At 47.7% G+C, this 13053-nt stretch overlaps 1 protein-coding gene across 3 annotated transcripts in view; it reads left to right on the forward strand.

The window, feature by feature from the left end:
• DPYSL2 (dihydropyrimidinase like 2) overlaps positions 1-13053 on the forward strand; it is a 117108-nt gene that overhangs the window by 41858 nt on the left and 62197 nt on the right. For all 3 annotated transcript variants that reach the window (XM_001927801.6, XM_001927796.5, XM_021073575.1), the window contains exons 2-3: positions 1095-1183; positions 2932-3116. In XM_001927801.6, coding sequence (XP_001927836.1) covers positions 1095-1183; positions 2932-3116 — 274 coding nt within the window. The remainder of the gene's footprint in view (positions 1-1094; positions 1184-2931; positions 3117-13053) is intronic.

Below are 13053 nucleotides of genomic sequence, written 5' to 3' on the forward strand. Positions count from 1 at the left end.
AGTCTGCAGCAGAATGAAGGCCTCCACTGTGTACACAATTAAAATAATCTTACTGTTTTCATTATGTTAGAGAAACAATAAATACTTTGTAAACCTAGGTGTGTGTGCATTTATGTGTAAAAGTATCTTTTTTCTTAGGTCTCCAGTAGCTTATATATATATTTTAAAGAAGTTGCTATAATTTTCTTTCTGGTTAATCGTGGTCAAAATGAATGCCATTCTTTGAAGTGTTTTGCATATTAAAAGGGTAATCATTTAAACTCAGTCTGGAATAATAATCCATTGAACACAGGATTTTAACATCCTATTCCATCAACAGCCTTTGGGATAGAGGTAAATCATAATGTAACATTGCTGTTACATTCTTGATCCTTATGTGCTGCTTGTTGTATGTTTTTTTTTTTGGGCACCAATTAAAATATAAGTACATTGACAGTCAGTAATGGTGTTAGATTTTAGAACTTATTATCTCACTTACTTTATCCTAAAATTTTACCTTTTTCGTAACAGCTTAATAGTTAAGATGGTGCATGTTTGAAGTGTTTCTTCCCCCCTTTGCTCCCATTGCTGTGATTCACCTCAAAGATAAATGCAACTATAAAAAACATATTGAATTGAAACCTTGCTATGGCTGAACCCAGTGTGTTTGTATTGAGGATCCCATGACAACAGACTTTTGGTTAATTTTCCCGACACAAACCTTGCCAAGAATTGACTTCCCCACCACGTGGGTGTGTTTTTTTTTTAAACCAAGTTTAGCCTAAAGCCCCATTTAGAGCGATTGTCTTCTTTATCTGAAATGTTTTTATTGTTCTTTAAAGGGAGTTTGTTAGGCTTTTTTTTCCCATTCTTTTTTGCTTGCAGGTCTAATGAAAAGAGATGTCCCCCCCCACCACCTAGGGTAAACTTTGAACTTTGCCTGATGAATAGGTTGTCACTTACAGGTTCATTTTTGTCACTGAGTTTTTCCAAAATTGGCTTATTTTGAGCATCACTTTCGAATAGTGGGAGTATGCCTTTAGCTTGTTTATCTCAGTATCAACATTTTTCTTGGCTCAGGTATGCGTTGTGACCTTATTGCTTCTTTCTTTCAGAGTGATCGTCTTCTGATCAAAGGAGGTAAAATTGTTAATGATGACCAGTCGTTCTATGCAGACATATACATGGAAGATGGGTTGATCAAGTAAGTGTAACTCAATACCTAGACAAATTTGGGTACCTTGCAGTGTTCCTATGTGTTACCTGCAATCCACACTCTAGTATCAAGCGTTAGTCCAGGGGGAGACTCAGTCAGCATCCGTTTAAGCTCAGGTTGATTGGGGGTAATTGGTAAATTTGAAAACTCAGATTTAGAAAATTTGAAGTCACAATTAAAGGCACACCCATTTCCTCCTGTGTTATATAATTGCCTATTTTTAATCGAGGTGATACAACATCTCCTTGTTGCCGGCTCAAACACTTGGTTTAGGATCTTTTTGGTTCTATTCAAGGTTTTCCTAGAATGTAGTTGTGGGGGCCCGGATTGCCCCATCAAAGGACGCAAACGTGACATACAGCCTCTTCTCTCGTAAAGCACATCTGCTTTCTTAGTCAGGAATCAAAGTCACTCCGGGCCAAAGGACACCAAATTAATTACTAAGTAACAGAGATGAATTACTGCCTCATCCTGAGGGAATTGTAGGTTTCATTCTTTAAGTGGCAGCTAACACGCATAGGAGAGCCCCTGTGTTTATTGTGTATTGTGATTCAGAGGAGAAAACAATAGAGAATTAGGGTGTTAGTGGACCCCAGAGAGTTAAGGGAGCTGGGTACATCCCAGGATTCTTGAGCCCTTCCAACCGGGATAGCTCACAGGGGCCTGGAGAAACAGCACATCTGTTTAAAGACAAACATCGCAGCAAATGACATCTTTTAAATAAGCAGCATTTCTCAAGGGTGAGCAGCGAACCACCAGTCCAGAGGAGTGGAAGGTTGTAGTGCATATGTCTTTGCCTGGGAACTCACACCCTGATTTATGACCCTAAAAGAGGTTTTAACATTTCCGCATTTAATGTTTTCTCCATGTGTGTTTGCTTGTGACAGTCTCAGCTCCAGGCTCTCAAATACCATGACTTTCATGTTCCACTCCCCACCCCCCCCATTGGAAAGCATCATGAGCTGGTCTGTAAAACTGGCCTAAAAGTGAACAAGCCTGTATGCTATTTTTAGTCACCACTAATTTGTTTTTAGAACTTGACCAACTCCTCCTTGATTACTTTTTCCTTTGCAAAAAACTGGCCTAAAGATGTAGCAGAGATATTTTTTAGAAACTGGAAATGAATCCATGTTACCCAACTTCGTGAATATTAATTTTTCTGCCTTTATTATCCGAGGTGCCGATCACAGGCTTCCAAATTTAAGTGGTTTCCATCCCAGTGTTCTCTTATTGGTATTATTTTTTGCTTGGTTTTGTTCTATCCCCTACCCTTCTACCCCTTATTTCTCTTTCTTGAAAAGGATATAGTGAACATAGAAGTTCGTAAAGTACAGCCGGGTCTGGAGAAAATTGCTATAGGATAATTAGCTCAACTGAGTGTGTTATAAAGAAAGTGTGGTGGTATTTTATGTAAATATCTTGGGGTTTTGTTGTCATTCGATCATAGGGGTTTTCTGATAACTATAAGTGTCTTTGACTGGCCTCAGATGCTTTATTTAAATTTTGTTTTCTAGTATGTTCTGCATTGCCTCTTGGGGGTAGGGAATGGTGGCGGGGGTGGGGTGGGGTGGGGGGAGAAGGGGGCGCCCAGATTATGAATAATAACTATAATCTGAAGAGTCTTTGGGACGTAGGGAGGATTGTTTATGGCTTGGTGAAAATGTCTGTCAGATCCCATCTGATTCAGGGACGTTTATTTATAACTGTGATCACCCACCCACTGTGATTTATTTTAGGCAAATAGGAGAAAACCTGATTGTACCAGGAGGGGTGAAGACCATCGAAGCCCATTCCAGAATGGTGATCCCTGGAGGGATCGATGTCCATACCCGCTTCCAGATGCCTGATCAGGGGATGACCTCAGCTGATGACTTCTTCCAAGGCACCAAGGCAGCCCTGGCTGGGGGAACCACCATGATCAGTAAGACAGCCGACAACCAGTACTCGTAGCACTTGGGAACTGTTCTCTTTTGAAAATCAGCCTGGGTTGTTTGTGTCTTTCCTCCTAAAGGTTGCTGAATGGAGCAGGGGATGGGCTCCCATGTATAGGGGTGGCAGTGGGCCAGCATTAATCTCCTTTTCTGTCCAACTCTGAGGGTCTCCAGTTGAACTTGAGAATACACCTCTAGAGAATTTTGGTAGGATTAAGAAGGGGCTTCTTGCTTTCTCTGCTTGAGAATATTTATCTTCCTTAAGCTGAAAATGGGATTTGATTGTGGTCGCTTTGAAAACACATCATTTGGAGTCATCTTCAAAGCTATCACTTTTTTGAGCTTGTGCTCTCAAGTATTTGACTCTGACTTTTAAAGATTCCTGAGGGTGTATCTTCTTGGAATGAGGATGGGGTACAGCAAACGAACTGTTTAACCAGGAACTTCAGTTCCACTGATAAGAAAAGCAAATGGGGAGATGACTTCCTGGTCTGGTTTTGACATAAATGGAATGGGGCAGTCCTGCTTGGAAGAAGGATCCACAGATAGCAGTTGTTTAGATGTGAAAATTGTTGCCAGGAACAGCTGGGTGCCCTTTGTATATTTCTCCAAAGGATTTATGTTTTTCATTCAGCCAAACCTAAATAACGTAACAAATGGGAAGCGTTTGCTTTTGTGAATGGTCAGTTTCCTGCATGCCTGTTGATTGTCCCTTTGACAAATACCATTTTGATGTTGAGGAGGGAGGCAGACTGCACAGTGGCACATCAGACACATATTTTTAATTTTTTTATTCAAGTGTAGTTGATTTACCATGCTGTGTTAGTGTCAGGTGCACAGCAAGTGATTCAGATGCTTTTCCATTATAGGTTATGACAAGAGACTGAGTATAGTTCCCTGTGCTGTACATTTGGTCCCTGTTGGTTATGTATTTTATATATAGTAGTGTGTATTTATTAATCCCAAACTCCTAATTCATCCCTTTCTCTGCCCCATTCCCCTTTGGTAACAGTAAGTTTATTTTCTATGTCTGTAAGTCTATTTCTGTTTTTTAAAGAAGTTCATTTGTATCATTTTGTTAGAATCCACATATAATTGGTATCACATGATATTTGTCTTTGTCTTAGTTCACTTAATATGAGACTCCTTAGTCCATCCACGTTGCTGCAAGTGGCATTATTTCATTTTTTAAAAAAAGATTTTATAGAAGCATGAAAGTCAATATACAGACTGTCTTAAACGCTTCCAGTTCAGCTCAGAAGAGGGTCAAAGGAGAAAGAACTTAGTTGCTGCTTCTTTAGGGAAACCTATCTTACTGGTTGCTGTCCTACTGGTTACTTTGGAAGGGTGCCCTTTTTACCCATAACTTTAGGATCCCTTTCTGAGCTTCCTTTTATCTGCCCTGCCACATAGAAGAACGTTGCCATCCCCTTGTAGTCCAACCTCGACTACATTTTATTATTATTATTATTTTTTGCTTTTTAGGGCTGCACCCACAACATATGGAGGTTCCCAGGCTAGGGGTCAGATTGAAGCTGTAGCTGCCGGTCTACACCACAGCCACAGCAATGCCAGATCTGAGCCTCGTCTGCGACCTACAGCACAGCTCATGGCAATGCTGGATCCTTAACGCACTGAGCAAGGCCAGGGATCGAACCCTCAACCTCATGGTTCCCAGTCAGATTCGTTTCTACTGCACCACAATGGGAACTCCTCAACTACATTTTAAACCACACACTTACCTCGTGTTCTTTCCGGTCTTTGGGGTGTCATCACTGATGGGAAGGAGCCAGTCATACTGCTTTCTTGCTGCTTGTTACCTTCTAACCTAGAAGGTGCCTTTCTGGGTGGTGTTTGGGATGGGAGCAGGGGGCAGGGGGGGCGTTCCCTGCACGCACCACACTTTGGGACTCTGGCCTAGTGTAGATGCCTTCTCTTGTCAGTGGCATCTGTCAGGACTTGCTGGCACCAGCAGGCATTTCTGCCCCTCCTCCAGGGCCGGCCGGAGAGCCACACTGGAGCTTGGAAAAGCACAGGTGGCAGCCTGGAAGGCCAAATCAAGGTTATAACCTCCCATTTTGGAGTCCCTGTGGGGCCTTAGTAAGCCCATGCCTTGGTCACAGAGTGTTAATAAGTAGCGAATGATGTTTCCCAAGGGAGCGGTCAGTGACTTCTCTCTTTGGGCTGAATGGCAACCTTCCGAGATGGAAATACTCCCAAGCAGGAGTCTGGACATCTGGTCTCCCTCCGGCACTAACTTGCTGTGTGACCTTGGAGGAGTCATCTCACTGCTTTGCGCTGCACGTCTGCACAGTGAAGGATTTTCGCCACATGACCCTGGGTGCCCTTTCCAGCTCCCACTGCTGGCGATTCCCTGAGCTCAGAGACAGTGTTTGCCTCTAATCAAATGCACTCCCCTCTGTAGTTCCACGAAAGCTCTGCTTTCTCTCAGACTTACTCGAAAGACCCCATCCTGCATTCCTGAATGTGCATTCTCTTCACTCCTCACCCTGGACCCATCCTTTGGCCCCTCTCCTGCTTTGTCCCTTTCTGCCTTCCCTCTCTCCCACACCCTCACCACGAGGGTACATCCCTTCCTGTTGGCACCATGACCTTCCCTTTGGCCTTCATTCTCAGTGGCTCTAGGCTTCTTTCTTCTCCCACCAGGTGGGTTCCTTCTGTGCAGAGATGAGGGACAACTCTACGAGTCCTCACCTATCCTGGGGCCCAGAATAGAAGGCAGGTGGCTTTGCGGCACATCAGAGTGAAGGAGGAGGGAGGAATCAGACTGTCTGCCCTGTTTGGTTGGACAGAATGCCAGTGCATTTGAATGCAGGGTTGCTGATGCTGTCAGAGAGCAGAGAGATTTGATGAGCAAATCTCAAAGAACAGAAGAGATCAGAGGTTGTGGGGATGTGGTCAGAGCTGTCACACCACAAACTCCACTGCTTTTACATCCAGAGAAAAGTATTAACTACTCTTGCAAATGTGCACCCTGGTACCAACTTCAATAGCATTCCCACGGCCTGCCTGCCTTTTCCTCAGGAGATACATGGTAATAATACAGATGAGGAAATCAGGATTATTTGTTCTGCTTGCTGGTCACACACTTCTCATTGCTCGAGGTGAGGGAGCGGCTGGAGCATACTTTATAGAGGGAGCCTTGCCAAGAGGAATAGCTGGCTTAATGGGTTGGTGCCTATGGCCTGCTCCTTCCATGAGATCGTAAGTTCCTTTTTTTTTGGTCTTTTTTTTTTTTGTCTTTTTATTTTGCCATTTCTTGGGCCGCTGCCATAGCATATGGAGGTTCCCAGGCTCGGAGTTGAATCGGAGCTGTAGCCACCGGCCTACGCCAGAGCCACAGCAATGCGGGATCTGAGCCGCATCTGCGACCTACACCACAGCTCACGACAACGCCGGATCCTTAACCCACTGAGCAAGGTCAGGGATGGAACCCGCAACCTCATGGTTCCTAGTGGGATTCGTTAACCACTGAGCCACGACGGGAACTCCCGTAGGTTCCTTTTTTAAAAAAACTTTTTTAAAGTACAGTTGCTTTACAGTGTTGTACTAATTTCTGCTGTACAGCAGAGTGACCCAGTTATACATATATATATGTTCTTTGTCTCGTATTATCTTCTATCATGTTCTATAACAAGTGATTGGATGTAGTTTCCTGTGCTGTACAGTAGGACCTCATTGCTTCTCCATCTAAATGTGATAGTTTGCATCTACTAACCCCAAACATCTCTCTCCCCCTTGACAACCCCAAGTCTGTTCTCTATGTCTGTTAGTCTCTTTCTATTTTATAGGTAGGTTCATTTGTGCCATATTTTAGATTCCACGTATAAGTGGTATCATATGCGATTGCAGCTTCTTTAATGAGTATTGCGACCAGAACTAAATCCTTTGGGCACTTTGAAGAGATTCAAGTCAAAACGTGTAGAAACAAGCTGTTAAAGGACATCAGCACAGTACTGATGCATCCCCTTTCCACCATCTTTCTGAGTCTCCCCATGCTGTGTCCCCTGGACCTGCAGCTACGTCATCACCTGTCACAGGACCTGGGGGCTCCATTTCAGTCTGAAATGGCACTGCCTTTGGTGGAAAATATAGCTGAATGTTCCCAGTTTAGAAATGGAGGTGACACGTCAGCGGCAGACAATAATATTATTGCCATCAAACAGAGCCTCTCATTGAGAATTGCACAATGAGATCTTTGTAAGGGGCCCTTTGTGCGGGCAGAGGGAACGTCCTTTGCCCTTTCCATCCGTGATGGGTGGGCAGAGGCTCTAGACATGCCCTGTAGGCGACATCCAGACCGGCTGAGGAATCACGGAGGTGGCAGGGATGCTGCTTGGGGAAGGCGCTGCAGGTATCCAGGGGGCTTTATGACCATCGGAGTTGTTAAGACCCCAGAGTCTCCAGGAAGCAGTTGAGAATGGTTGTCTTCACTTCACAGAGGGAAAGTCTGAGGCCAGAGGGAGGGGCACTCCCCCCTCCCCCTCGCTCACATGCATCAGTGCAGGTGGCAGGTATGGAATGCACACCTGCAACTGTGGCTCCACCACTTGCTGGCTGTGGGACCTTACTGCAAGCCTCGGTCATCTATCTGCAAAATGGGGAAGAGTTGTCACAAAGATTGACCGTGGAGGCATCAGAAGAGGACCCATGATATCACTGGCAGTTGTCACTCAGCCGTGGTGGTGATTTTCATTCCATCCCTTACTGTGTGCCATCAACCTCCCATCTCTATAGAGACCCCCTTGGGATCTCTGCTGTCTGCACAGAGCCGGAGCTAGGAGGCTCCAGCCGCAGGAGGATCTGACCCCAGCATTTGCTGGGAGCAGTGGTTCTCCAAGCATGGTCAGCGGACTGGGTACCCTGGTGTTCCACTTGGGGCCCCACCCAACCCCTTGAAGTGGAATCTGCTGATGGGACCTGTCGATCTGTACTTGAGTCTGGTGATTGACAGGTGCTCTAGGGGAGCTGTTGGAAAGTGGGGATCTCAGGGGTCTGTGCTTGAGCTACAGAGTCTAGAGGCTAAGAATCATAAGCTGTTGCTCAAGGAAGGGAGCCTGCTGCATTTCTGCTACTGAACTCAGGGCTTTCCTTTGGGGGTGTGGAGCCCTGGACACACACACCCAAAGGGGCTTCTTCCCCACCCTGGTGCTGCCCTACAGCAGAGACCAGGATGGGACTTGGGCACAGACCAGGCGAGGACAGATGGCCTCCCCAGCGCTGGAAGGGGCTCTCTCTGAATTCTGGATATGTCACTTCCCTTCTAGAAGTGCCCCAGTGCCCACATCCAAGGGTCCTCAGTCAGACTCATCCTCTTCTCTCCATCTCCTGCTTCTCTCCCGGCACTCAGCCCCTGAGTGAGGCTTGAACCCACAGTCACCCTGTGCTGAATCGGGTTAATTCTGTCTCTGTTAGCTCTCCCTTTACTGATGCAGACCTTATTCCTCTTCACTGGATTTTGGCCCCAGCCAACATCTCACTGCCCGAATCTCCCAGCTCTGCAGCCTGCACATCTCCATTCAGTCCCGGCTCTTTCTGCAGCTTAGCATTGCCCACACTGCCTCCACCCCTAGTCCCCCTGGCTCAGAGAATGCAGCCCATTCCCACTGTCCCAGCACGGATACCCTTCCCTTCCGTCCCAAAGCCCCCAGGCAGCCCCGTTCGCTGTCATCTACCACTTACTCTGTGCACCTCGGCAGGCAGTTTGTTTTCACGCCTTGGCCCTCAGAACACTCATCCTGTGGAACAGTTTGCTTGAGATTCCTCTGCCTCTTTAGTCTTTCTGTTCCCTGCCCGCCCGGTAGTGTCTCACCCCTGAGGCAGGCACTCCATTGATGCCCGTGGTTGAATGGATTGGATGAGTGGCTAATGGGTCTTGGTTTCCCACTTCATCCTGGAGTGGGGAGGAGGGTCTGCACGACTGGTGTTAATTGTGTTTATTTCCACTGAAGCAGCTGACTCTTTAGCCCTGGCCCCTGGTCCCTGCGGTCTAGCCAGCTGTCGCAGCAGCTGGGGGAGGGAGGCTGGAAGGGGAAGCCTGGAGCCCGAGCATCGGCTGGAGGTTGGAAAGTGGGACAGTGGCTCCCTCCATCTTTCGGAAGGCGGTGGGGAGAGTGGCCTACGTGCTGGCCCTCCCTTGAGGTAGCTGGCTCTCCAAGTGCACAAGGGTGGTCCCCGAGCACCATGGCAGACTCAGTGGTCATCCTCAGTGGTAAACCCCTCGGGCTGGTTAAGCCCTTCCCAGAGAGCCGTGAGTGCGGAGGCGGGAGGCCCAGAACTCAGCAAGGCGGCATCCCGCAGCCCTGCCTGGGGAGACGTGGCTCCGAGGGTTCCAGGGACTCATCCACTGCTTGTCATTTCTTCATCCATGTGGCATTTGGGTTTGCTCCCCACCTCTGACGGGTAGCACATGTGAACACACACACCAGTGTAATATGGATGTGTCTGTAATCGATACTTTGATCATTCCCTTTGCATCGTTCATTTGTCTCGGGTTAGAAAGTGTTTACAAAAATGCCCAACCACATCAGACGAAAGTCTGAAAGTCCAGGACCAAAATCGTCACCGCAAAATCTGCCTGTGGCTGGGCAATTGGAAAGCCACGGTATCTGATGGGTTGTGGGTGTGGCCTCTTTCTGTCCGCTCCTCCTCCAGTCCTTCCAGGCCCCACTGGGTGAGGTCACACATTTTTCCTGGACCCAAGTGCCTTCTGCCATCAGGACCCACAGGACTGGGGCTGCTGGGGTGTCACCGTGCAGATCTCAGCCATGAATGGCTGGATGGGAAGGATCCGTGCACTCCCCAGGTTTTGGGGGTGAATCCTCCATACCTGGTACCGAGCAGAATGGAGGAAGAGAGCAAGGAAGATGAAGCTTCCTAAGAGGTTGCTCTGCTTTTCCTAAAGGGCCAGGCACACTTTGCCATGTGTCCTGCTCCTGAAGGAGGATATTGGGTTGGGCCTGACCAGCCAACCTCCGAGCCCAGCAGGCTTTAGGGTCTGCTAGGCTCTATTTCCCGGACATTGTGAAGTTATCCCCATCTCATCAGGGTTTCTTGCCTGGCTCCAGGCGCTGAGACAGCAGTGACAGCTTTGGAAATCACCAAATGGCTTTCATCTCTCTCTTTTTGTCCTTTGGCTGTCCTGAGACATGTAGAGTTCTCAGGCCAGGCATCAAATCTGAGCCAGAGTTGCAACCTATGCTTCAGCTGTGGCAATGCCAGATCCTTAACCCACTGTGCAGGGGCAGGGATCGAGCCCGAGTCCCTGCTGCTGTAGAGACACTGTTGATCCCATTGCACCACAGTGGGAACTCCTCAACTCCTTTTTTTTTTTTGCTTTTTAGGGCTGCACCTGAGGCAATGGAAGTTCCCAGACTAGGGGTAAAATTGGAACTGCAGGTGCTGACCCACACCACAGTCACAGCAACGCCAGGTCCGAGGGGTGTCTGTGACCTACACCACAGCTCATGGCAATGCTGGATCCTTAACTCACTGAGCGAGGTGGGGATCAAACCGGCAACCTCATGGATACTAGTTGGGCTCATTACTGCTGTGCCACGACAGGAACTTCCTTCTCAGCTCTTAAGCAACCTGCATCCTCCATGATCCAGTTCTGATTTAGCCGGTGGGTGTCGTACACAGAGTGTGGAGAGGCTCAGCAGTGGGTGCTCCCAGAGCCCGTTCATTGACTTTTGATGGAGCAGGACTGTCCTGTCAGTCCTGTGGCTCAGAGTGACAGCTGGTGCCAGGCGTGGTGTCGGGGAGGGACACGGACATGTTGGGCTCCTCCTCCTCTTGGGAGCTTTAACATTGGGGTCCTGGGGCCACCCTCTCATCACGTGAAATCTTATGTGGGACCCTCTACCTGGCAGGGGAGACTGGTGATAGCAGGGTAGCCCTGGCTGGAGAGATGGGCTGTGGGGGAGCCCAGATACTCCCCCTGTCTCCCCATCCTCCCTCTCTTGGCAGCCCCTCTGCCTCTGGGGAATCCTAGGGAAGCACCACTGGAAGCCCCTCATTCCGTCTCTGCCTTCCCCCATTGTTTACGTTCTTTCCGAAGCCTGGCAATCGGGCTGGTCCCTGCACAGCTTCTGTGTTGAGTTGTAGGGGGAGAGGGTACTTAGTAAAAAGGGACATACCCACTGAGTCACCGAGGAAATCTTCTAACCACACTGTGAGTTTTCAGTGGTTTTGTTGAAGGAACTTCCTTTTATTCAAGACAGGTAACTAGGATGAAGCATCTATTGCATTTCCCTGCTTAAAGTTGGCATTGGTTTGCTGTGCTTTCCATGAGAGTCTTTTCACAATTACCAAACAAAAACAAAAACAAAAAAGAAACAAAAGACATATTTTGGGAGTTCCTGTTGTAGTGCAGCAGAAACGAAACTGACTAGTAACCATGAGGTTGCAGGTTCGATCCCTGGCCTTGCTCAGTGGGTTAAGGATCTTATGTTGCCAGGAGCTGTGGTGTAGGCTGGCAGCTGTAGCTCTGATTAGACCCCTGTCCTGGGACCTTCCATGTGCTGTGGATGTGGCCTTAACAAGCAAAAAAAAAAAGACATAATAGGTGAACACTGTCCTTTAAACAGTTAAAGGTACAGAGTGTCTTAAAGGGATAAGTGATTGTCTTAGGAAGCAAGTGGTCAAGGGATCTTCATGTTCCTACGTACTGCCCAACCTCTGGTCCCCAGTCACTCCATTTGCAGCCCTTCCCCCCATTTCCCCTTTTTCGTTTTTGAGAAGACCTCCCTGTTTCTTCTCGGGAAATGATTATTTATTTCCCTGGGTTTTGAGGGTTCTGCCTCCGACTGGCTGCCTTTCTTGGGTGAAGCCATTTACCCAAATTCCTTGCTTTTAGTCTGTCTGAACTGCCATGGTAATGACCCAGGGGAATGGCAGGGAGTAGAAATTAGAGTTCTTTCTGGTTAACCCAGATGGGGGCCAGCTCCCTTTGAATGTGACTAAATGTTCCCCTAATGATAGGGACGGGGACAGTCTCTGGTCAAAGCTAACTGTCCTGTGAGGGGAAATTTGCAGTGAGCCAGTTACCAACCTCGATTGTACATTAGAGTTTGCTGGAGTGTTTTCACTAAGCACAGAGACCAGAACTTATGACTTGACTGTTCTAGGTGGGCTTGGGTGTAGGTAGTTTTATTTTTTCCATTTTAAAATGTTTTTGACTGTACTTGAAGCACATGAAAGTTCCCGGGCCAGGGATCGAACCTGCACCACAGTTGCAACCTGTGTCACAGCTGCGGCAACAATAGATCCTTAACCCACTGTGCCACACAGGAACTTTCTGGTTTTTTAGCTTTCTGATGGTTTTTAAATTTTTAAATGTTTGGTTTTTTAGCTTTCTGATGGTTTTAAAGCTGCTGAGGGTGTCTAGGGGTAGGAGCTGTGCCTGTTCCAACCACTGCACTTCTGTTGAAACTGAACGAAATTGTGCCAACATTTCCTAAAAGCTGGAGATGCCCTTGGCTCTGAGTTTCCTGCTGCATCCTGTCCTCTTTGCAAAGGGAGGAGGCTTATACTGTTATGACCTGGGATAGGTGGGTTCTGTAGCCAGGTGCCCTCCAGAAGCATAGGAAACAGGGTGGGGCTGAGCTTAGGTGACCGAAAGGGGCCTTTTCCTTCGGTTGCTCTCCTCAGTGTCCTGGAAGGTTTTACTTGGCTGATGCCTAACAGGGCACTGGTTAGGACTGGGAGTCAGTGGGCTGAGAGGTGATGAACAGGACAGGGCTGGGTGGTGAGGTGAGAGGGGAGCTGAAGGCAGAGTAGAGCTGGATCACTGTCCCCCAGCCCTATGGGCCACCTGCAGTTCTGGTTTCCCTGAGAAAACCCCACTGTCTTTAGGTTGAATCGATAGTGTTTATGACCAAATCTCCCTCTAATGATAGATCAGAA

This window comes from Sus scrofa, chromosome 14 (assembly GCF_000003025.6).
Source record: "Sus scrofa isolate TJ Tabasco breed Duroc chromosome 14, Sscrofa11.1, whole genome shotgun sequence".
Lineage (NCBI taxonomy): Eukaryota > Metazoa > Chordata > Mammalia > Artiodactyla > Suidae > Sus > Sus scrofa.